Genomic DNA, 26057 nt, shown 5'->3' on the forward strand with positions numbered 1-26057 from the left:
ACCCTTGACAAAGGGCCATTTCTAGACAAATATTTATAGTAAGTTGAAACCACAGTTTCTAATCAACTATCCGTCTGGTGCCTAGTTCAAACAACCATCTGCTGACTCCTTTGGAAAGAGTTGTTCCTCCTTAACAATAGTATGATGTTAATAGGATTTTCCCCAGCGTACACCTTTAAATCACCTTCAACGCACAATACTGTTGGAGTACTTATGCTGCTGCTTTGGAAGGCGGAGACATCCTGCTCTGAAGGTAGGCCAAACTTACAAATAATACCCAATACGATAAAAGATAAAAACGTGCCATAAGGAAATTATAGAGTTTGGGGAGTTTAATCATGTAGCAGGCTTCATTTGATGCTGAGTTGGAAAGGGAAAGTAGGAAGGGCTTTGTGGAGAAGGCAAAATGTCTTTTTTTTAAAGTACTTTGTATTATTTTTTTATCTTATTTCTTTATTTTTAAGACAGAGCCTGGCTCTGTCACCCAGACTGAAGTGCAGTGGTGCAATCTCGGTCCACTGCAACCTCTGCCTCCCAGGCTCAAGCGGTCCTCCCACTTCAGCCTCCTGAGTTAGCTGGGATTACAGGTGCGAGCCACCATGCCTGGCTAATTTTTGTATTTATTTATTTATTTTTTTTGTAGAGATGGAGTTTTGCCATGTTGCCCATGCTGGTCTTGAACTCCTGACCTCAAGCAATCCACCCACCTTGGCCTTCCAAGGTGCCGGGATTAGAGGTGTGAGCCACCGCGCCCAACCCCTGAGAAGGGAAAATGTCTTTTAATGAGAGATTCTAAGGGCTAGTAGAAATTTGACAGACCTCAGCCAGGCATGGTGGTTCGCACCTATAATTCCAGCACATTGGGAGGCTGAGGCAGGAAGATTGCTCAAGCTCAGGAATTTGAGACCAACTTGGTCAACATGGCCAGACTTTGTCTCTACAAAAAATAAGAAAATTAGCTGGGTGTGGTGGTGCACGCCTGTGGTTCCAACTACTGGAGAGGCTGAAGCATGTGGATATTTGAGCCCAGGAGGTTGAAGCTACAGTGAACTGCATTCGTGCCATTCCACTCCAGCCTGGGCAATAGAGTGAGACCCTGTATCAAAATAATAATAAAATAGAAATGGACAGACCTAATGGTAGTAAGAGAGTTTGAGTTTGGAAAGGTCTTGTTGAGGATGAGAGGAGGTTATAGATTGACAAGTGCAGGGGTTAACTAGTAAGATGTCAAAGCTATAAACATTCTCTACATACAAAATGCACAAAAATGAAACTCGACAATATCAGGGAGGAGCAGAGTGAGATGATAGAAATGGCTTGGCCACCTAGTAAACAGAACTAACAGGGCCCCACAAAGTGTAGTTTTGAAATCAAATGTAATAAGTTTAACCAACACATTTGGTTGAGAGGGGCTTCAGAATCTCTGGACTATACCTTATGACTTCCCTAAACTGGAGAAAACGTTTAGCCTTTGCTTTTGAGAAGATGTATTGATTTGAATTATCAAATATGATGCCCTATTTATAGCTAAACTGTGAAAGACAAAACTAGACTGGCTTTCAGGTTGACCTTTTAAACAAAATCACTTTTGCAAGGCAGCTGCCTGGGACAGGCAATTTTCTAAATTGTACGACCATTGAAAATGAGTTTGTTTTTCATCTTTAGGTAAAAAAATGGCATGGTTAAAGTAACTTAGAAAAAGAAAGGACCTGAAAGTCGGTTTAATCTAATACAGAAAGCATTGTTTTTGATTGATTGATTGGCTATAGAGACAAGGCCTCACTATGTCGCCCAGGCTGGTCTCAACTCCTGGGCTCAAGCAATCCTACTGCCTTGGCATCCCAAAGTGCTGGGATTTACAGGCGTGAGCCACCATGCCTGGCTGAGCACTATTTGAAATGAACACACAACTTCAATCTTGTGCAGAGTAGGCCCTTGAATTTTTGTTGCTTTATACTTATTTCTGGTTCCGAACAGATGTATGTCTTATGTGATGCAAAATTATTCTTTGAATGGAGATTATTTTCCCCCTTCAAGTTCATGGATTTTCCTTTTCCCTTTGGGACTGGATTGAGAGAATGGGAAAAATGTAGATTTGACTATCAAATCTAAAACAATGGCCTTGGGTTAATTGCTAGCCCCTTGATACTTTCATTAAAAACTTTCAAATTATGAAATATAACACATATAGCAAAGTGAGTAAAATGTAGAGTAGAGCTTTATTTTTATTTTTTTGGAGACAGGCTCTTGCTATGTTGCTCAGGCTGGTCTTGAACTCCTGGCCTGAAGCAATCCTCCTGCCTCAACCTCCCAAGTAGCTGGGATTACAGGCATGACTCACAGTGCCTGGCTTATTATTTTACAGCAAACCCTATGTAGCCATTGCCCAGATCAAGAAAAGACCTTGATAGTCCCCCCAGAAGCCTCTCATGTCCCATCTCAATCAAAGCCCCTAAACCCCCATCAGTAACCACTATCTGAATTTTCAAGGCAATTGCTTCTATTCTTTATGGTTTTTTTACTTTTACTACGTAAGTATGGATCTCTAAACACTATAATTTAGTTTTGTCAATTTTTGAACTATTACAGAAATACAGTATTAGATTATATTTTGTGTCTATCTTTCACTCAGCTTGGTTGTGAGATTCACCTATATTGTTGGATGTAGCAATGGTTCCCTTATTTTTATTGCTGAATATTCCCAATACCGATGGCATTTAGATTGCTTCTAATTTGGGGCAACTACATATGATGCTATAAACATTCTACTCTTGTCTCTTAATGCACTGGGGCATGTGTTTCTGTTGGACATTAACTTAGGAGTGGAATTTCCCTTATTATCTAGTAAGGTAATTCCACAGAGCAGTCTGGAAGCGTGCAAATGGCAAGTACAAATACAATCCAAATTAGGTTCTCAGGGTGAATGGGACTAACCAGAGGTGCCTCAAAGGAAGTCAGATTGAGAGCCATATAGGCAGGAGGATGGCTGAGCAGGTGTGCAGTCCTCACCTTCAGCCTGGGCAGACTCATTCCTCTGTAATTAAGATTTTGTTTGGAGTTCTGCTGTAAAGTTTATTGGCAATATGGCATATAGGAATTACATGGCTCATCACAAGTACATAATTAATATTAGTTGAATTAGGTGATTAATTTAGAAGTCAGCAGGATGATCTGAAAGACTAAATAGGGTGACCACTTAGTTTATTATAGTTATAATATTTGACTGATTATGAGGACTTCACACACTTTGGAGCACAGGATAATGGAAACAGAAATATACAGATGTTATTTCTAGTGCCCAAACTGCTAGATAGGTTGGAGGAAGGGTCAGTGTTAGGACCTGGATACTTCACACAGGAAATATCGCTGGGCAGACCATGTAATGAGCTGAGAGGAATATTATAAGATGGTTAGGAGCATTTTTTCCATTCCAAAATGAAGTTAATAATGGAACCTACCTTTCAAGGTTGTTAGGAAAACTGAAGTAGATAATACAAATAAAACTCTTGGCACAGAGCCAGTAATAAGTGCTCCGTGTTAGCCGCTGCTGTTGGTAATTAAGATGGACTGTACTTCACTAGCAGTAAGAAGAACCCGCTATCAGCTTTGAAAGTGTATAAGAAAAAGAATTCTGGAAATTATTTGAAAACGCAATACTACAATGGTAATTTTAGAAGCTGTAACTCCGTTAGGCAAGAGTGTAAATAAAAATCTTGTTAAATTAAGTATACTCATCCTAACTTTTCCAACAGCTGGGTTCCTACAAGAGGTTGATTGCACCGTGAACTACTGTGTGAACATCCTGGAAATGTTTGACATCTTGTCTTTGAAGGTGCTGTTTTGCCATCTTCCTAGTGCTTAGTGGGCTCAAAATTCCAGATAATGTGGTAGATTCGAATTTGAAAACGTTAAAAAGAGTTACGTGTGTGTACAAACTATCAGGTGCTGTTGATGTTTCTGAGAGCAGGGATAGAATCCAAATGGTTTTCAAACAAGCTGTGATCTGGCCAGGCATAGTGGCTCACACCTGTAATCCCAGCATTTTGGGAGGCTGAGTCAGGTGGATTGCTTGAGCCCAGGAGTTTGAGACCAGCCTGGGCAACATGGTGAAACCTCATTTCTACAAAAAATACAAAAATTAGCATGACAGCACATGCCTATAGTTCCAGCTATTTGGGAGGCTGAGGTGGGAGGATCACTTGAGCCCACGAGGTTGAGCCTTGAGCCCACGAGGTTGAGCCTACAGTGAGCTGTGATCATGCCGCTGCACTCCAGCCTGAGTGATAGAGCAAGACTCTGTCTCAAAAAGAGAACAAGTTGTAATCTAATTAATTATGTTACTCTAACCGAACAGCTGTGATCTACAGGGGCTCTAAAAAAGTTACATGGTTTGCTTCTTGGCTGCACATTAGACTCCACCTGGGAGATTTTAAATACCCCATCCCCAGAGACAGATATAATTGGTCTGGGGTGGGCCTGTGCTTGTGCATGGCCTTTTATAAAACTCTCCATATGACCCTAAGTATGCAGCTAGATTGCAAACCACTGGACAAGTTAAGTTGCATTTCCATCACTGTCCAACAGGGATGAAAGCAGTGAGAAAACAGTCCTGGTTATATAGGCAGGAATTTCCCCAAGTAAATGTGGAGGACATTTCAAGACATTCCCATCTATTATCTCAATCCTCAGTAACCCTGCAAGGTAGATAGGCAGCACCTCTTTTTATAGGCAACTCAGGTTCAGAGATAGCATACTCCCGGTCACAAAACTGGGCCCTCTGTGATACCCCTGCTTATCATCAGAAATGGATTATCTTCTGTGGTACTCACAGGATTGGTGGGGAGTATGCTCAACTAGTTATGGTTTCGGAAGTCCACTGCCTCATGACTAAAGCATTTCTTACCCCACAAAGCCAGTGCGTGCTGACTACTTACAGACTAGAACTCATCAGTTGCTAGAGAAGTTAAGCTCCTCCCTGAGGAGCTGAGTGTGAGGAGCCACCAGACACTTGCCCATCACAGCCAGATGCTCAAGCATCTGAGAACTCAGACCAGTTCCGGTGTGGGAAACTTTCAGCTCTTCAGCCTAGAGCAAAGCCTTCACCCCATCTCTCACCCTCATACCACAAGCAGTGAGGCCTGCAATTTTGAAGATAGTTTTTCTGATCATGTAATTTTTATTAACTGTGTGAAATTTGGGAGACAAAAGCATACAGGAGAAAAAATCCTCTATTACCCAGAAACAACTTCTATTAATAATACGTATTTTTTTTGCCTTAAAGTTTTTAAAGAAAGTTAGGATAATGGTATATAATTTGTGTCCTATTTTTTCTCCATTTAATATTAAAGGAGTACATTCTTCCATTTCCTGCCCCCCGGAAACATTTAAAATAGCTGTAAAATACTTTCATATGAATGAACCATAGTTTATGTTAACCATCCCCCTCCAGTTTTCCACTAATACTGGAAAGAAATATGTGGACTAGGATGTTTATATTATGAAAAGAATATATAATCCCTTTAAGGTTCTTTGTACCGATTTTCAAACTGCCTTTCAGAAAAATTGTACATATTTGCACCCCCCCACAGTAGTGTTTGATCGTGGCACTCTTGCCACAATTGGAAATTATCAATTTGACAAAATTTAAAACACTGTTAATGTTTTTGGTTGAACACTTCTTTTTTTTATTTTTGTTTTGAGACAGAATTTCGCTCTTGTTGCCCAGGCTGGAATGCAATGGCTCGATCTTGGCTCACCGCAACCTCTGCCTCCCAGGTTCCAGTGATTCTCCTGCCTCAGCCTCCCAAGCAGCTGGGATTACAGGCATGCGCCACTACGCCCGGCTAATTTTGTATTTTTAATAGAAACGGGATTTCTCCATGTTGGTCAGGCTGATCTGGAACTCCTGACCTCAGGTGACCTGCCCACCGTGGCATCCCAAAGTGGTGGGATTACAAGCATGAGCCACCGCGCCCGGCCCACTTCTCATGTTCTAACCGCTTGTATTGAGCCATTGAAACATTTTGACCACTCATTTCAAAATGCAAATCTGATCATGTCAAACACCTCCAGTTTAAAAGCTTTTCCTTACAAAATATGCTGCCGGAAAACTCCTCCCAATCTTCATTCCAGCCATTCCAGGTTTAGGGATGCCATGCTATCTCTGGCTAGACCCACTCTGGCCCCATTCCCTCTGCCAGCGCATCCTCTCCCTGCCTAGTTACCATTTGGCTCTTAGCTGAAGTGTCAACCCCCTTCCCACCCCAAGGGTCCTCCCTGACCAATCTTAGATTTTATAAACCCATCAGATTCTTGGAGCATCTGGTTGTCCTATTTGCACCCTCATCAGTTATATATGTACCCGTTTTCCCCATCAAGTAGATGGCTCCATGATGATACTGTTTTGCTCCCTCTTCTCTACTGTGTCACACACACAGGCTGGCACTATCTTTGAAGAAATGATGTGGGATAATTTGACCAAAACTGTACTATTGGATGATTAGTCTATAGTTTCTAAGATGAAACTGGTTTCTGCAGAATTTAAGTAAAACTATTGAAAAAAGTCAAAGGTAACATGGCTGGATACTGGAGCTGGAGCTTATTGTAAAGGAGGAATTGATGCATAGGAAGCAGCAACTGTTTAAGAAAATGAAAACAGGGTAAGAAAAGCAAAGAATTCACTAAAGATGGCTTCATGGTTAAATGTTTAATATCTCCAAAATAGGAAATATGGGAGTGCTATTAAAAAGTCAAAAATGAGTCCAGGCACCATGGCTCATGCCTATAATCCCAGCGCTTTGGGAGGCCAAGGCAGGACAATTGCTTGAGCTCAGGAGTTTGAGACCAGCCTGGGCACCAGAGCAAGATCCCGTCTCTACAAAATTAAAAAAAATCAGCCGGGCGGAGTGGCCCATACCTGTAGTCCCAGCTACTTGGAAGGCTGAGGTGTAAAGATCACTTGAGCCCAGGAGGTTGAGGCTGCAGTGAGCCAAGATCATGCCACTGCACTCCAGCCTGGGCAACAAAGCGAGACTGTCGCCAAAAAAAAAAAAAAAAGTAAAAAAACAGTGGACCTGATTAGACACATGATAAATGTCCCTTCCTCTCACTTTCCCCATGCTGTTTTCACTTCTATCAGCTATCATTCCTGCGTTACTATACAAATGTTAAGTTTATATATGTGAACTCAACAATGTAGCATCCCGAAGTCTAGCATGGACTTTGATGTGAATCTTGGCTCCATTAAGTAGCTGTGCAACCAGATAACTCGGTTAATCCTTTTTACATCTCAATTTTTTCGTCAAATTACAATTGGTTTTATAAATGAAATGTGGTAATACATATGAAACGCTCGACAGAATGCCTAGCACATACTAAAAGCTTAATATGGTAATATTTACTGTACTATTCCTTTTAGAATACTGTGGCAAGATTAAACCTGACAAGACATGAAGAATCTAAGAATTCCTTATACACAGTAGGCATGCATTGTTTGATGAACAACCGAATGTTCAATAAGACCTATGAACAGGCCAGGCGCCGTGGCTCGTGCCTGTAATCCCAGCACTTTGGGAAGCTGAGGCAGATGGATTGCTTGAATCCAGGAGTTTGAGACCAGCCTGGGCAACACAGCAAAACCCCATCTCTACAAAAAATAAAAAAATTAGCCGGGCATGGTGGTGCACACCTGTAGTCCCAGCTACTCAAGAGGCTGAGGTGGGAGGACTGCTTGAGCCTGGGAGGTTGAGGCTGCAGTGAGCAGTGATTGTGCCACTGCACTCTTGCCTGGGCAACAAAGTGAGACTCGTCTCAAAAAAAAAAAAAAAAATTGTTCAGCGGTTAAGTCACAAAGAAGGGTGTTCATTAAAGCGTTCTAATAGCCAAAACCTGCACATAACTTAAATGGCCACCAATAGAGGAACATGATGTAACCATCACAAAGAACATGGCACATTTGTTATATATATATATATGTACTGACATTAGAATATATCTTCAATTTATTAAGGGAACTAGAGATGCAGAACAATTTACAAAATATAATTCATATACTGGGAAAAACGATCTGTGCAACCTGCTTTCCTGCAACCGAACAAAACATTTTGTTGTTGAGACAGTATCTTGCTCTGACACCCAGGCTGGAGTGCAGTGGCACAATTTTGGCTCACTGCAACCTCTGTCTCCTGGGCTCAAGCAATTCTCCCACCTCAGCCTCCTAAGTATCTTGAGACCACAGGTATACACCACCACACCTGGCCAACTTTTTTGTTTTTTGTAGAGACCGGGTCTTGCTATGTTACCCAGACTGGTTTCCAACTCCTGAGCTCAAGCAGTCCTCCTGGCTTGGCCTCCCAAAGTGCTGGGATTACAGGCAGGAACCACCCTGCTGCCAAGTTAAAAAAAAAATTTGTAAATGGATTAAAGAGTTTGGAAATAAATACAAACAAATCCTTGTAGTGGTTCTCTGGATAGAAAAATCAGCTTAAGAAAATGAAGTTTCACAGTATATGTAATTCAATTTTTAGAAAGTATGCAACATGTGTGTATATTTAAAAATTTTATGATAAAATGAGATATTCTAGAATCAATCCCAAGAAAATCTGAAATTGGTAGAGATTTATACGTCTTATTTATATTTTACTAATTTATATTCATAAAAGCAACTTAGGCCAGGCACAGTGGCTCATGCCTGTAATCCCAGCACTCTGGGAGGCCGAGGCGGGCGGATCACGAAGTCAGATCGAGACCATCCTCACAAAGTGAAACCCCGTCTCTACTAAAAATACAAAACATTAGCCAGGTGTGGTGGCAGGCGCTTGTAGTCCCAGCTACTCAGAAGGCTGAGGCAGGAGAATGGCGTGAACCCGGGAGGTGGAACTTGCAGTTAGCTGAGATAACGCCACTCCAGTCCGGCCTGGTCAACAGAGCGAGTCTCAAAAAAAAAAAAAAAAAAAAAAAAGGCAACTTAATATCCAACAGTGGAGGATTGTTTTAATGGTACAGTCACGTTATAGACTACTATACAGCCAGCCACTGGGCCAGGTGCGGTGGCTCACACCTGTAATTCAAGCACTTTGGGAGGCTGGGCAGGCAAATCACTTGAGGTCAGGAATTCAAGACCAACATGGTGAAACCCCGTCTCTACTAAAAATACAAAAATTAACCAGGTGTGGTGGCAGGTGCCTGTAATCCCAGCTACTCAAGAGGCCGAGGCAGGAGAATTGCTTGAACCCGGAAGGTGGAGGGTGCAGTGAGCTGAGATGGTGCCACTGCATTCCAGCCTGGGCAACAGAGCAAGACTCCATCTCAAAAAAAGAAAAAAAAAGAATATTATACAGCCAGTATAAATCATGCTGTAATTTTTACTAAAATGGAAAATTCTCAGTACGTCAAGTGAAAATGAAAGGTTACAACATAATTATGTGCACTTTGCTTGGCATTAGTTGTTACCTTTGGTAGGATTACAAGTGATTTTTCTCCTTTTTCAGTCTCTTCTTTTACACATTTACTAAAGTTTTTCTAATTTCTTACAAAAATTACGTAATTAGGGGAAAATGCCATTAAAATATATGCTTATAGTTAGCTCTAAGCTTGCTTTAGAGCTTGGGTATTATGTAACCATGATGCGAATGACTTTGGTACAAATCCAAGTAACACTTCAACACGTTTGTAAGGGATTATAATTAAAAAGTCACCATTGCCCTGGAACCTTAATAATAAAATGTTGAAGACATTAGTTTATCAAAAGAATTTATTAGAAAATATTACACACTACATACATATTTATTTAAGAGTATAATTTCAGTAGACAGCACTCCAACTTCATAATACAAACAATATCTCATGGACCCTGGGGCAATCACTGTGCTTCTGAAGCTACATCTTTTGGATGGAACATTCAAGCAGCACACACTGTGGCCATTTAAAGGAAGATAAGAGAAAAAAATGTGGTAACTACCAAAACAAATTTTAAAAAGCACAAAACTTTTGGAATGTTAATGGATAACTACTATTAGTCTCAAAATTCTAGGCATTTCTATAAAACATTGGTCAATGTGACTAGTAAGTTAAAGGGACCAAGGTTTCAAAGATCAGTAATGAACCTTGATAAAAAATAAGAGGAAATGTAACTCCACAAAATGTTTCTGATTAAGTTTGTGCCCATGCAAAATTAACATAAATTTCTTAAAGAACTCAAGAATGAGGAATGTTAAAGCAATGTATTTTTTCAACATAAAGCATGCATTTTCCAATACATTCTTAAATATTTCAAAATTTTAAAAGTTTGAATTCTAATCAAGTAGCTATTAATGCAGTCTAACCAGTGCCCCAATCATACATGGAACACACACTTGTTATTGTCATGGAAATAATTCATGGGAGTGCTACTAAAGATATATGAGACTACAACTCTTGACCACACCACTTTTTCTCCAAAACTTTAGAACTTGTTTGCAAAAGCTAAATGGTATACAGCACATTTTAAAATGTCATCCAATTCTCAAATGTCACTGAAAGAAAATGCAGGAAAAGTTATGTATTGTGTGATTAATCAGCTTAGGCTTAACTCAAAATACTTTGAACGTTCACAAAATTGTTTCTAGAGTTCTAACTTAAAACAACTAAGGAGGTGTGCCTTGATATTCTGAAAGTCTTAATACTTTATTAGAAGAAATATGCTTGAAATTTCTTTATCATAATCTAAACGCAAACTTTAAAAATATATACCAGTAGAATACCATATTACAAATGCCCAGAAATGTAGAATAAAGGTCAAAAACTGCTTGGAAATATTTTTATGATTACACTCATAACTTAACAAAGCTTACGAACTAGCACAATCATTATGGGGCCAACATTTCAAAATATTTTGCCTATCAAAGCTAGCACCAGGAAAAGTATTATGCACATAAAATTGAGAAACAGATAATCTTTACTTTAGAAAAGCACAGTTCTACAGAGTATTGCTCTGGCTAAATAGTTTAGCTAGTAAAAAGGTCAGTTTATCTCACTGAGGCATGTATCTCCTTGGATCTATTAACTTATCTGAAGAACTTTCCAGGTACTTGGTATGTACTGAAAATTCTTACTGGAATCAGTTTATCATGGAGAAAACCCACTGTTCTTTCAAGATGCCAGTTAAAATAATGGCACGATAAACATTTTAAACTTACCTTTTATAAAAACTGAGATATTCTAGTACTAAAAAGAGAAAAAAAACAAAACAAAACCCAAATCCCTAGTCCCTGAAAGCCTAACGAAGACTCCATTATTTAAATTTCCCCTCCGTTTCTAAAACACAGGTTTTATTGTCTAGAATTTTGCAACATGGCTAATGGCTACCACCTGGTCACCAAATTAACACTTCATTCATTGTAAAGCATTTGGGGATTTTCAAGTGTGAAAATAATTTCTTCAGTGATTAGATAAACAACAACTTTACAACAGTGCCATGAGTCTTGTAATTCTTAGCCCCAAGGAAGGGAGGATAACAGCCTAACAGCAGTTCTCGAATTGGCACAAATAATTTATCGTCTGCAATGGGTAGAAGAAGATACTATGAAAGAACATAATTTCTACAAAGTCAACACTTTTTTTTTTTTTTGAGACAGAGATTTGTTCCTGTTGCCCAGGCTGGAGTGCAATGGCATGGTCTCGGCTCACTGCAACCCCCACCTCCCGGGTTCAACTGATTCTCCAGCCTCAGCCTCCCGTAGCTGGGATTACAGGTGCCCACCACGACGCCTGGCTAATTTTTGTATTTTTAGTAGAAACGGGATTTCACCATGTTGGCCAGGCTGGTCTCGAACTCCTGACCTCAGGTGATCCGCCCACCTCGGCCTCCCAAAGTGCTGGGATTACAGGCGTGAGCCATCATGCCCGGCCGAAAGTCAACAATTTTTCCAAATCTTTTTCCTCAAAGTCTTCAACAAAGACTTTGAACTGCCAAAGTTCTAATTTAGTAAGTCAAACTGCTTATCTCAATTAGGGGTAAAAAAAAAGGCACAAAAGAAAAACAAGCAGCATAACCTTTATTTGGTCATACAATAGGTGAAGAGTGTCTCAATGTTTTGAACACTAAATTTTACTCATGTGATAATTTTTTTTTCTATCTAGGCAATTTATTCAGATATGTGCTTTAAAGATACACATTAGGAACTTTGCAACTGATATGTTCTATTTAATATTAGAAACATTTTTCATGGTAATACATTATTTAACTTTCTATAATTAGAGGGAAAAGAATCATAAAGATCATACTTTATATTTTAACCTGACAGAATAAATGCATTATATATATCTCTTTGAAAACCAGTGCACTTAGAAGTTTCTAATTTATGCACTCCATTGCCCTAATCAAAAAGCTATACATTTTCCAGTATCCACACTATAACACAGTCCTAGTAAAGATGCACATTCCTTTAAACCCTTTACTTTCCCTTGAATTTTGTGGGGGGGGGGGGGCGGTAGAGGGGAAGGAAGGATAAAGTTGCTGTGCAGACCTATATTTATTTAGAACAAAACATCATATCCTATGTTAAAAAAATAATTTTATCAAAACCAAATTTCAATCACAGTTACGTATGATTTTCAGTTAATGGTACATGTTGAAATTGCACTTTGCAGATATCCTGATAATGTCCTTGACAGCGTTCCCCATTTCAGCCTATGTTTTTTTCAGTAGACACAGGTTCTTCCAGAGTTTTCTTTTGGCTCCCCTTCCGTGAGTATTTGTATTTGTCTACATAGGCTTTAACGAGATTTGCCACTTTAGTAGAATTTACTTCTCCACTCTTACTATGACACACCTAAGAAAAAAGGGGTGGGGGGTAAACTTTTTTCATGCTTAAAGGGATTAAAGCCAAAATAGAAAGCTTTGTGAAAAAACAACCCCAAAGAGATAACCAGACTTATTTTCATGTTTCATTATCTCATACAAACTAATCAAAAGGCAAAAAAGTAGACAGGAATTAGTAGGAGCCAGCTTTTATTATTTTAATTAAACTTCAGCATTCATTTATTAAAACAGAGGTGGTTCAAAACAACGTGCACATACTCCACTAAAGCCATAACTTACTTTATCTACTGCTTTCCGTACAATTTCTTTATATTCTTCCTTGGTGATATCTTTATTTTGGTAAAATGGCTTGATGGCCAATTTTACCTCTTGTGCTGCTTTTTCTTGAATTTGCAATTTCTGATGAGAAGAAAATGTGTAATTTATTATTTACCAGTCATATGCTCTCACAAAATTCCAAACAAGAAATTGAAAATACTTCACATTTACAATAAGAGACTCTCCAACTATTAACGTGACAAATACAAAACAGTTTATTTACTAAAACATATCAAACATTTCTAAAAACAATTATAAAATATTACCAGTAATTTACTGGACATCAACACATCTAGAGAGAATCCTTCAAATAATACTGGCATTTAGACGGCCAATAAGAAATTCCCTTCACCACTCATACAATAAAAAGCTGATATTTTTTTCTCCTTTATCATACACAGAATTATGGAGGTTGCTCTCAACCTTGAACTTGCCTTGTCTGTCTTCGAGCTATCTGCGCTGGCTTCCACTGCAACACTTACTTTGCTTTCTGCCAATTTTACAGCAGCATTAGAGGCTTTGCTGTGACTGGATGATGAAGTATTACCAGAACTTGGTCCCTGAACCGTTCCCGTATTTCCTGGGGCTGCTGTCGGAGCAGGCAAAACTGGTGTACTCATGTTATTACTTACATGAGAAGAACTAGGAATACCCTGTTTTAAAGAGTTATCATCAGTTAATGAATTACTTGTACTCGATAGAAGTCTTTTAGTGATGTATTAGAAATAACATTAAAAAACACAAAGCAAACCAACCTTAGTACTAAATAAAAATGCATATTTCAGGTAATTATATCTAAAGGGCCCTTTAAAGAAAAATGAGTAACATTCTTAAACGGGGCCTTATTTAGATATGTCAAGATGACTTTTACATTATATATATATATATGTATTGTAACATTCTGACAGCAACACTAAAAACAAGGAGAAGGAGAATAGCATTTAAAGAACTGTATCTTTCCTGCAAGGATCTTTAGGAATATTAACGAAAATAAGTGCCCCCACTTTAAAGATTGGAAAAAATAAGGCAGTAAAGTCAAATGGCTTGTAGTAAGTTGACAGGAGAAAAAAGGCTTGCAGTAAGTTGACAGGAGAAAAAGATTAAGATCCCAAATATTAAAATCCAATTTCCCTATTCCTTCAACTCTATCTTACTGTCAGGATTCTATTTATTTTATTTTAATTAATTAATTATTTATTTAGAGACCAAGTCTCACTCTGTCTCCCAGGCTGGAGTGCGGTGGCGCGATCTTGGCTCACTGCAATCTCCCACTACCGGGTTCAAATGATGCTCGAGCCTCAGCCTCTGAGTAGCTGGGATTACAGGCATGCATCACCACGCCTGGCTAATTTTTGTATTTTTTTTTTTTTTTTTTTTTCTAGACAGTCTTGCTCTGTCACCCAGGCTGGAGTGCAGTAACGCAATCTCGGCTCACTGCAACCTCCACCTCCTGGGTTCAAGCAATTCTCCTGCCTCAACCTCCTGAGTAGCTGGGATTACAGGCGCTCGCCACCACACCCGGCTAATTTTTGTATTTTTAGTAGAGGAAGGGTTTCACCATGTTGGCCAGGCTGATCCTGACCTCATGATTCACCCACCTCGGCCTCACAAAGTGCTGGGATAACAGGCGTGAGCCACCATGCCCAGCCTAGGATTCTAAAATTTTTAAAAGGCAGTCATAAAATTATAAGCAACACAGTGTTCGCAAATTATTCAAATTTTCTATGTCTCACAGAGGCACTTCTTTCTTTTTAGCATGATAAATTCATGTAAATGAAACACAGATGGTAATGGATAATAAACAGCTTTATCTAGTGTTTGTCTGAAAACAAGACAATAAAAGCTTCATCACAGTACTTAATCACTAGTTCCCACCGTCCCCATACATGCCCTAAACAGTGCAAAACAGGGGAAAAATGTAAAGCACCCACCACTTGATTCTAATTTGGCTTATAATTTGGTTTAACATGAAAAAAAAAAATCCTGTTCAACATAAGTAACAGCATATATGTAGCTTGGATTTGGTAATAAGTATTTAATTAATTTTCTAATTTGGGAGTTGGGGGGTTTTGAGAAGGATAGTGAAAGAGGGACTATGACGGTTTACCATAACTGAAATCAAATAAACAATTGTTTTTGAATGCCACGATGCCTTTTTTTGAACATCTGTCATAAACAGCTAAATGTTTACAATGGCTATATTGATTAAACTTGAGTTGCTAAAAACATACCTGCAACTGCTTGCCATCTGGTTGTGAAGCAATGTAGTTGACTTGTTGGGATGGTGGGGGAGGTGGTGGTGGTGGTGGTGGTCCCTGAGATACACTGGTAGGAGCGGCTACCTGCATGAGGGGCACTCCTGTGTGGAGATGCAAGGGTAGCTGAGGATGAATGTTAAATGGATTGCGTTGGATGTTCATCAAAGGAGCATGAACACCCACTGGATATGGGAAGATATTCATAGGCTGGTGTTGTGCATTCATTTGTTGCTGCATTACATTCATTTGTGGTTGCATCATATTTATAGGTAGTTGAGAACCATCAACTTGCTGGTTTGTTTGGTCTTTTAGGCTAGAATCTATCAAAAGAAAAAAAGCTTGTGAAAAAAATCATGTTATAAATCTCTTTAGACAGAGAAACAACCACTGGTTACAGTAAAATTAAATAGCAATTAATAGGCTTAGTATACCAATACCAATCTCCAATTGCTTAATTTAATCCTGTCATTTCTAAATAACGTGGACTGATTTTTTCTTTTTTCTTTTTTTTTGAGACAGAGTCTCGCTCTGTCACCCAGGCTGGAGTGCAGTTGCGCAATCTCGGCTCACTGCAAGCTCCGCCTCCCGGGTTCACGCCATTCTCCTGCCTCAGCCTCTCCAAGTAGCTGGGACTACAGGTGCCCGCCACCACGCTCGGCTAATTTTTTTGTATTTTTAGTAGAGACGGGGTTTCACAGTGGTCTCGATCTCCTGACCTCGTGATCCGCCCGCCTCGGCCTCCCAAAGTGCTGGGATTACAAGTGTGAGCCACCGCGCCCGGCCTCGTGGACTGATTTTCTAACTGAAAGAAAACATTTGGCAAGGCACGGTGGTTCAAGCCTGTAATCCCAGCACTTTGGGAGGCCAAGGTGGGCGGATCACCTGAGGTCAGGTGTTCGAGAGCAGCCTGGCCAACACGGTGAAACCCCGTCTCTACTAAAAAAATACAAAAATTAGCCAGGCGTGGTGGTGAGCGCCTATAATCCCAGGTATTCGAGAGGCTGGAGAATCACTTGAACCCAGGAGGTGGAGGTTGCAGTGAGCAGAGATCATGCCATTGCACTCCAGCCTGGCCAACAACAGAGAAACTCCATCTCAAAAAACAAAACAAACATTCACCTGAAAATATTTTTAAGAATAAGTTCATGCAAAACATATATCAACCATCAGTAGCTCAAGAAACTGACTGGTTAAAAAAATTCACATAAAATTTAATTACTAAATTATAAGATTATTCAATTTTTATGTCTTCAACAGCCTTTTTCTTGCAATGTTCTTAACAAGAAAAAAAAACAAGGAAATATAAATCTTTACTATTAAAACAATGGCTTATTTTATTTGTATGAGAACAATTATCAAAAAAATTAAAAGTGTACATATCTGAAATAAACAAGTTAGAGGTTAAATCCTGCATAGGAATATCCCAAACTCTCTTCTATTGTAGCAAACAGTGTTGAAAATATTTAAGTCTCTGGCAAGGTTTGGAGCAGAGGTAGCGTTAATAATATACTTATATAGATAAACGTATGTGTATATATATTTATATAATGCAAAGTGACTTGTAAACAACTAAGGTTCAGCTTATTATAAAAACTACAAATAAGGATCATTTCAACTCATACAAATAATATATTAAATTTATAATGCTTCAAATAAAACAGTATCAATAAACCAACAAGAATACATTACCCTGTCCAGATGTTTCCTCCTCTTGTTTCATCCATCCAGACTGTGGACCTGAAGAATTTCTGCCTCGTCGCGAGTAGTAGTTTTGTACATCTGCTGGCAAAGTCTTTCTCACGGCCCAGCTGGATGCAGATGTCCATCCAGATCTATCTGCTGGTGTATCAAATGAGAACTCCTGTTCATTTTTCCGCTTATAGGATTGCTGTTCCACAAACTTGAAAGATTCACTCCCTGAACTGTTTGAATTCCCTGAGAGGGGTTTTCGATTTTGCCACCGATTTTCATTCTGATCTTTATAGGCGAAACTACTTCTGTAAGTGCCTCTGCCACGGTTGCCTCTGCCTCTACCACGGTTAGATACCCAACCAGAACCAAAATTTTTTTTCCAAGAATTTCCTGAATTTTCATTTCTGTTTTCTTCCCAATGAGACTCTTTCAACTTTTCTGGATTTCTGGTTCTTGGATCAGGCCCAGAGTTTATTTTTTCTGTTATCCAGTTGGGACAGTCATTTCTATGTTTGTCAGCAGAATTTGGATCATCAGCATCTAGATGGATGTCATTTTTTTCTTTTCTTGTATTTTCATTCTGTTTCTCTGGGTCATTCTTTCTGTACCGATCATTTCCTCGTGGACATCTCCAACCATCATTTGCCCATCTTCCCTTCCACCGGGGAGAGTAACTATCTCTGTCAATTCTACCAAACGATGAACTCTTACTTTTTGTTCTACATCTTGAGGGGGACCTAGAATGAGATCTGGACCTAGACCACTTTCTGGTTCTCCTTTCTCTCTCTCTCCTCTGCCCATCTCTATCACTTTCTCGTTCTCTGCTCTGGGACCTAGATTTTTCTCCCGGGGAGGAATCTTTCACTCTTGGCTGAGATCTTTTGTTCTCTCTAGAAGTTTCTCTTCTTGGTGACAGTGATTCAGATCTTCTGCTTTCCCTAGTAGTATCCCTTTTTGGAGACTGAGACTGAGATTGCCTCCTTTCTCTTGCAATATCTTTTTTTGGGGACTGAGAACGGGATTTTTTCCGGCCTCTGGCTGACTCATTCTTAGGAGATGGTGATTGAGACTTCCTGCTTTCTTTCCCAGTTTCTCTTCTGGGAGATGGAGACTGGGGCCGCTTCTTTTCTTGTGGAGCATCTTTGTTGGGAGACCAAGTTGTAGATGGAGAATGAAATCTAGATCTTCGAGTACGAGGCTTTTTGGCTTTATCTATGGTATCTTTTGGGCTTTCAGATGGTTGAGAAAGAGTTTCAACCTTTCCATCTGCAAGATCAGAAGACGGCATATTATTTTCCGAACAGTGTGTCACAGAATTTTCATTCATTTGTTTAAGATCAGCATTTACAGATGGTTCAACTTCAGATTCATTTTGGTCACTGCAAAATGAATCACACTCCATAGGTATCATTTCATTGTTGTCCTCACTAAAATGCTTCTGAATCTGTTCAATGTGTGTTTGAGGCAACTCTGTAGATCTAGGATGTTCGGTCAGCGATTCATTCTTTTCTTCTAAAGATTTTTCCAATTTGGTGTTCAGAAGATTATTTTTTAATAAGTTATTTTCAGAGTCTTGAATATTATTGAAATCTTCATTCCCATAAGTATCACATGTTGCAATTATTTCTACATCTTCAGTTTCAACATGCCCAAGCAATTGAACCTCTGGGCTCTTAACAGATTGTCTGTCCACTGTTTGTATAATTTCACCCTCAGAAGATTCTAACTTGGGGCTCTCTATAAGCTTCTCTGTTTTTAGTGTAGAATCTTTATGTTCAGTAATTTCTACTACGGAACTCTCTGTCATTTTTTCTTCATTAACCACTGACTCTACATTCTCAGATAACTCACTTAGGTGACAAGATACAGGTTGGTACACTTTGCTTTCAGATGTTAAACATGCAGGAAAATCATTTGGAAGATGAACTGTACATACATCTGTCTTTACCTCTGATTGTGAAAGTCCAGATATCTGGTCTTGCTTTTCCAATGGATCACCTCCTTTTTCAAAAATATTTTCAGAAATCTCACTTTCCAAACACAAAACATTAGCCTCTATACCTGTATTCTCAAGTTTTTTAACTTCCCCTTCCTCACCAACTAGCACAGGAGGATCTTGAGCACAAGACTCAGAAGATGAAGATTCTACTCTTTCCTCTGTATCATGATTTGCAGTATGCTTCTCACTTTCTTCTATTTGCTCATTGCAACTTTTCAAGCAATTAGCAGACTGGTTTTCTACATTAGTCTGCACAGTACAAATGTTACTACTGTCTACATCTGATTGGTGCTCTTTTTCTAACACAGGTGATGTGTCAGATTCTGCTGTTTCTTCATCTACTGAATCATTGGAAGATGATTTTTCAGGGGCAGCTACAGAGCTCCGAAGTTTCTTTTTCAGTAAAGGTTGTTTTCTTCCTCTCCTTACAGACTTCCGTTTTGGAGCCTGTCTTGTTTGCTTTTCTGACTCAGCTGAAGAGGGAACACTTAAAGATGGATTACTGTTACCTGGGGCATCACACCCAGAATTGTTTGATATTGGGGATCTCTGAGACTGACTGGCTGTTTCAGCTCTTGTGTTACGTGTAGACCTCCTTGTAGGAGTTGTCATTGCAGGTTTTCGTCTTGATCCTCTGGTATTTGATGTACCAGAAGTTTGCTTCTTTTCTTCCCCTTCTCGAGTATGTGCTAATGCATATCCCTTGCAAGAAGTACCTAATAATATTTTAAAAAAAAAAAAAGGTAAAAAATATGTTTTAAGAAATAGTAATTTGGCTTTAGCTAATTTTAGCATAAAATAGTCTGCAACAGAGTGAAACAAAATATTTATAAATAAAACTATTAATAAATGCATAGCTACTAACATCTGAGTAATATGAGGTATTCATCAACTTTCTTAATGACACTGAAATAAGTTATAACTGGATTTGGTCCAAGTGGGCAATTTTATAGAGAAAAAAAAGGAAAATAACTTTTGGTCTTGTAACTGCTACTTGCTTAATTTTTTTTTTTGTTTTTGGAGACAGGGTCTCACTCTGTCACCCAGGCTGGAGTGCAATGGCGTGATCACTGGAGCTATCATCGCTCACAGAAGCCTCAACCTCCCAGGCTCAAGCGATCCTCCCACCTCAGCCTCCCGGGTAGCTGGGACTACAGGCATGCGCTACCATGCCCAGCTAATTTTTGTATTTTTAATAGAGACAGGGTTTCGCCATGTTGCCCAAGCTGGTCTCAAACTCCTGAGTTCAACTGATCTGCCTGCCTCAGCCTCCCCAATTGCTGGGAATACAGGTGTGAGCTATTGTGCCCGGCCATGATCTGGGATTATCTAGGCAAAAGGAGAGAGAAAATGGTCAAGTCATCCATGAATTAATAAAGACTCAAACTATTTATTAATAGTTAATTAACAGATGTTACTTCTAAAGATCTATGGTTTGGATATGAAAGCCTGAAACAGAAAGGAGACTTCTAATCAGTTCCTCAAAGCCTCCAAGTTGTAATTTCTAAAAACTACAACGGAGTAGACTAGTTGGAATATTTTTTATTTTTAAAACTTACTGACAGATAAAACTGTATGTGTTTACCATGTACAACATGATGTTTTGAAGTACATATACATTGTGGAATGACCAAATCTAGCTACTTAATATATGCACTACCTCACATAGTTATAATTTGTTTAGTGAGAACACTTTACATCTACTCTCTAGCAATTTTCAAAAATACAATATAGTTGACCCTTTAACAACACAGGGATTAGGAGCACCAACCCCCAACACAGTCAAAAACTGGCATAGTTTTTACTCCCCAAAACTTAACTGTTAATCACCAAACTCCTTACCGATAACAGTGATTTAACATATTTTTTATGTTATATGTGTTATATACTGTATTTTTACAATAAAAGAAGTTAAAGGTTATTACAAAAATCATGAGAAAATACATTATAATGCTGTACTGTATTTATTGATACCCTAAGTTTATATCATTTGTTTACAAGATGAATCATCTGTCTAAAATGGCAGGCAACTGCAGCTATAGAGCTCAATCTGTTCCTACCCAGGAATTAAACTTCTTCTTATAAAGCCATAACTTTTGCTTCTTGGGAGCACTTCCTACATCACTAATGGCACTTCATGTGGGTCCCAAAGGTGTTACTGAAGGTTTACAGTATTGCACTAAACGCTATGAAAAATACGCAAGCACTGCAAGAGATCACTTTTTACTGTGATATGCCATCTATTAGAAAGACAAATGCTCACATGGAGATGATTACATTAAACCAAGTTTTGAGTTTTTTTTGTTTTTTTTTTTTTGAGACAGGCTCTTGTTCTGTTGAACAGGCTGGAGTGCAGTGGTGCAGTCACGGCTCATTGTAGCCTCAACCTCCCAGACATTCACAACACTTGAGTACACCAGAATAGCAACAGGTGGTGGCCACAAAAATTGTTACACTGGTAAATATGTACTATATTTAATTTTACGCAGCTATGATTTAATACTGTAACTTTACAGCTGTTTACATTTCTTATGACTGCAAATGGTGCAACCATGTGGTTTGAGTGTGTATATGTTTTGATAAATTTTAACTTTTTATCATAGATTTGTATATATTTTATGGTAGTAAATGATGAAATAGACTAGTACCTACATATATTTTATGCATTAATGACATACCTTTTTCTTAATTTTTTCACTATTTATAGACTATGCGATTTGTCTGTTTTTTCAAAAGTGTTGCAAATCTCCAAATATTTTCCGATATATTTATTTTTTAAAATTCATACATAAATGTCGCCACCCAGTTAAAACCTGTATTGTTCAAGGGTCAACTGTATTATTATAGTCATCACGTTTCACAATAGATCTTTAGAACTTATTCTATCCAGCTGAAACTGTATCCTTTGACCAACAACCTCCACCCCACCACCACTACCCCACCCCCTAATCTACAGTCTAGTTCTATGAGATCAACTTTTTTAGATTCCACATATAAGTGAGATCATGTGGTTATCTGTCTTTCTGTGCCTGCCTTATTCACTTAGCCTAATGTCGTCCTCCAGGTTCATCCATGTTGGCACAAACAACAAGATTTCCTTCTTTTTGTGGCAGAATAATATTCCATTGTGTGTGTATATAGGTATATGGAGAGACTATATATCTATATATAGATATAGAGACTATATATCTATCTATATAGACTATCTATATATATACATACACTCTAGTTGAAGCAATTCTAAAGTCATTGTCCAAATATTTATAGACGTATTTACAAGTTACTATGCCTTACTTTACAGCTTTTCTAAGTCATCAAACACACATTTTTATGAAACTGGAAGAAACTAATAATAATTTTTAAAATAGAAAATGATTTCACAAACTTTACCAAAATGTTCTAAAGATATGGTACTTGTTGGAAAAATAGTTCTTGGCAACATAGAAGAAACGAGAGGAAGGACTTCTGTTTCAACATTCCAGGGTATAAAACCAATTCTGAAAACATAATAAAGACATTTTTGTTTAAATGGTTTAAAAAATTAAACCAGCAATTTAAAAGTATTAATTCTCTAAATCAGGTTAGCAATATTAAAATACAGTGCTTAAATGTTTTTTGCCCAAATAACTAAAAATGTAAATTCAAGGTTACTCCTTGTCTAAAGATAGCTAACAACTGGCTAAAATTCAGGAAAAAAACCTTTAAAAGTATGTTTTTCTCATAAATTCATGGCAAAGAAAAGATGAAAGCAACTTAACACAGACGTTTCTCTTTGAAATAATTTATGTAGTATTTTGTCAAGAATTTTTCCAGTTTTCATCATGTTCTTCACTACTCTAAAAAAATAAAATCAACTTTGAGGCGTAATTCAACATAAAATGCACAGATTTTAAGCGTACATTTGCTAACTTTTGCCCAAAGTGTGTGCATATATACATATATATGTCTGTGTTCACCACCACCCCAATCAAGAAAGAGAACATTTCTGCCCCACCCCAGAAAGTATCCTCATACTCCTTTGTATCCTTCTCCCTCCTTTCTAGGCAACCAAGGAACTGATTTATACCACTGTGTTATATTCTAAAATTCCTCCACCTGGAGATGGCTCTTCAAAGTTCTCAGTGTCCCTAGAGACCTGTTAAGACCCGCCCCCCCCATTTCAAATTTTCTCCATTCAAACCCAAACCACTTCTCGACTTTCTTTTTCTTATTCATTTAGGTCTCCTAACAAAAGACTATCTGATTCAGTATAAGGTGAGATTCTGGAGTAGGAGAAGCATGGAAAAAAAAAAAATGTAACTTGTACATGTATAAAAATATGTAACTATAGGGAAGGGTTTCATAGTACATACATCTGGACTTCTTCATTTGACTTCTATTATGTTCTGCCATCATTCCTAGAGGGTGAATGCCCTATACAGAACTATATTATAGTGACATATAAAATAAAGTCATAATATGTTACAGGAATTAATATAAAACTCAGGCAGCGACCCTAATCTTTACTTAGGAGCTTGATTTAAGTATATATTATATATCTAGCACCATCTTAGTAGCTTCAGGACTAAAATAAGAAATAAAAAACTAGATTACACAATGTCATGAGTGTCAGGGTAGAGCAGGCACTTGATCAAACTAGGAGACCATTTTTGAGGAGAGGAATATGGTAAAAAGCGTGATTCAGCTGACAGCACGCAGTTAAGACTGGAACAGGAGAAGAGTCGAGGAATGATGACAGATGTATTACTAATAATAAATCTTAATATTCAGGTTCTCTCCCTTTTAAATAAATCTAGCATATACACAGCTATACTTGTTAAACAGATAAATTAAGGATTCTTTACTTTCTAAGGGGTCCTTTATATAGCAATCTTCATTGGGCATTTGAAACACCAAAGTTTAATTTGCACAAAACTTCCTTAGGAAAATAACAATTGAATAAGGTACCCCTGTACTTAAGTACTAATGCTATCTTGTTCATGTTAGCATGTAAACACTTGAGTTAATAATTTTTTATTTTTACCTTCCAATTCCAGGTAATGTATCAGGAAACCATGACAATTCCAGTTCATGTCTCTTCTGCCTAATCAATGCACTGATTTCACTGGCTTCTATAAATTCTGTACTAAAAGATAAATTTCAGACCTTCATCAGAATCTCACAATTTTAGGTCCAAAAAAACAATTAGGTTGTAAAAAGAATAGCAGCCGTTTTTGTACCTGGCATTATGAATCACACAAGAATGCGAGCTCTTTTCTATTTAAACACTTTCAAAATAAACTCATTCCTAAAATAAGTACAATTTTTATATTGCAAATCAAGAGTTGTATTTATTTGATTGTTAAAAATAACCCTTGAATTTCTATCTTAAGTGACAGAATTTTTTAAATAAAGTCAAGTTAGAGTAATATCCTCATTATTGAAAGGAAGAAATTCTAGGTGCAATAGTTTCCTACTTGAAACTAAGCCTAAGACAAAAGAAGAAAATAAAGGAGGGTAAGATGACTGCAACCAAAAATGGGTATAGTTCAGCTTTTCAAAAGCCTACTTAGATATAATTTTTTTCTTGGTACCTTGCCAAGTTCTAAAATTAAATCACACAATCTTATTCTGTGCCGCTGGCTCAACTAACTGTACGTGATTTTAAAGCCTCAATTTAATCTTCAAATTCCATAAATATCAACTTAGTATCTACATGCCAGTCACTAGGATTCAAAGATGAATGGATCAGCTGTAAAAGCGTTCTTCTTTAGGTAACATCCCCACAAGCTAATAAATAACCTACTACTCTATCATATAAACAGCTTATATAGAACAACTTACTAACGAAAACAAAGCACACTGGCAGAGGCAATCATTGCACAATAGAGAAGCTCCCAAAATTAACGGTTTTCTCTTCACTAGGCTAGTTTACCTTCCCCCCCCCAAAAAAAACTAAAGCAAAAAAACCAAGGTGTGCCTTTCAGTTTTTATTGGGCCCAGAGTTTAAATTTCTAGCAAAAGTTAATAATTATTAAACATCAAGTATAAACAGCATAAATTAAAAGTAGAAAATACTAACCAATAAGCTCTATAGGTAAAGGAAGATTCTCCAGAGTGGCTAACAGAAGAAAACATATTGGAGAAAAAATTTCTGAAGCACTGATTTGTACTCCAATTTGATCTCTGAGGCTAGAAAAGTAAAAAGTAGTTAGTGAAACAGCAAATAAAAATATCTCTAAAAGGTAAGTAATAGTTAAATATTTTGATACACCTGAAGCACTGGTTATTTATGGACTAAATCACCCTAAAGTGATATTATCTAAGAAAAAGATTTTTCTTGGTTTCAACAAACCTTATTTATCTTTATTGCTGCATTTTTCTTTCCTCCTGTTTCACTGTATAAAGAGTTTCCTGTACAAAGACATAAAAGGACTTGGTTACCTTGTATTAATTTTTATTAAAAAGGCTATAAACCAGCATTGATACCAGCACATTGGCAAGGGTTGAAATATGTAGAAAAGCTGCATTTCAAATAATACACAATTTTTTACACAATTTTCCCAAATGCTGATTTCATCTTACCTTGTTAAGCTACAAGTAAAATATAAAAGGCCACAATAGAGAAGCTGGGTGAAGTATGTCAAAGCTGCTATGTTTACAACATGTGAGTTAAAATTCTAATCAACATTTTCTGCTACCTTATGCAAACTTAAACTATCTTGTAACAAAAGGTATACACAAGAAGTCAAGCTATTTAATATCAATAATACACTTAACATTTCTTTTCCAGCTATCATCTAGAAAACAGCTAGCTATCTCGAGTAGAGGCTGACTAGGGGGCCTGGGGCCATCAGCTTTTGTTAACCATAAATTACCATTTAGCCACTGGCACCCACTTCAGGTATGTTCTTTCCTTCAAATTTTATACTAAGAAGGAAAAGTAGATGTGCTGACTGAAACAGCTTTCTGTTACAACAATGTTGGTGGCTGCATTGCTTATGACTTGTCC

General features: G+C 37.9%; 1 protein-coding gene across 3 annotated transcripts in view; it reads right to left on the minus strand.

The window, feature by feature from the left end:
• Positions 1-9733: 9733 nt before the first annotated feature.
• SCAF11 (SR-related CTD associated factor 11) overlaps positions 9734-26057 on the minus strand; it is an 80043-nt gene continuing 63719 nt past the window's right edge. For all 3 annotated transcript variants that reach the window (XM_063620204.1, XM_055246770.2, XM_063620203.1), the window contains 9 exons: positions 25401-25459; positions 25128-25237; positions 24090-24191; positions 22457-22563; positions 17065-19782; positions 15349-15695; positions 13552-13770; positions 13079-13198; positions 9734-12809 (listed from right to left, as the gene is read on the minus strand). In XM_063620204.1, the coding sequence (XP_063476274.1) occupies positions 12663-12809; positions 13079-13198; positions 13552-13770; positions 15349-15695; positions 17065-19782; positions 22457-22563; positions 24090-24191; positions 25128-25237; positions 25401-25459 (3929 nt within the window). In that variant the 3' untranslated portion in view covers positions 9734-12662. The remainder of the gene's footprint in view (positions 12810-13078; positions 13199-13551; positions 13771-15348; positions 15696-17064; positions 19783-22456; positions 22564-24089; positions 24192-25127; positions 25238-25400; positions 25460-26057) is intronic.

The sequence above is a fragment of the Symphalangus syndactylus genome, chromosome 17 (genome assembly GCF_028878055.3).
Source record: "Symphalangus syndactylus isolate Jambi chromosome 17, NHGRI_mSymSyn1-v2.1_pri, whole genome shotgun sequence".
Classification (NCBI taxonomy): Eukaryota; Metazoa; Chordata; class Mammalia; order Primates; family Hylobatidae; genus Symphalangus; species Symphalangus syndactylus.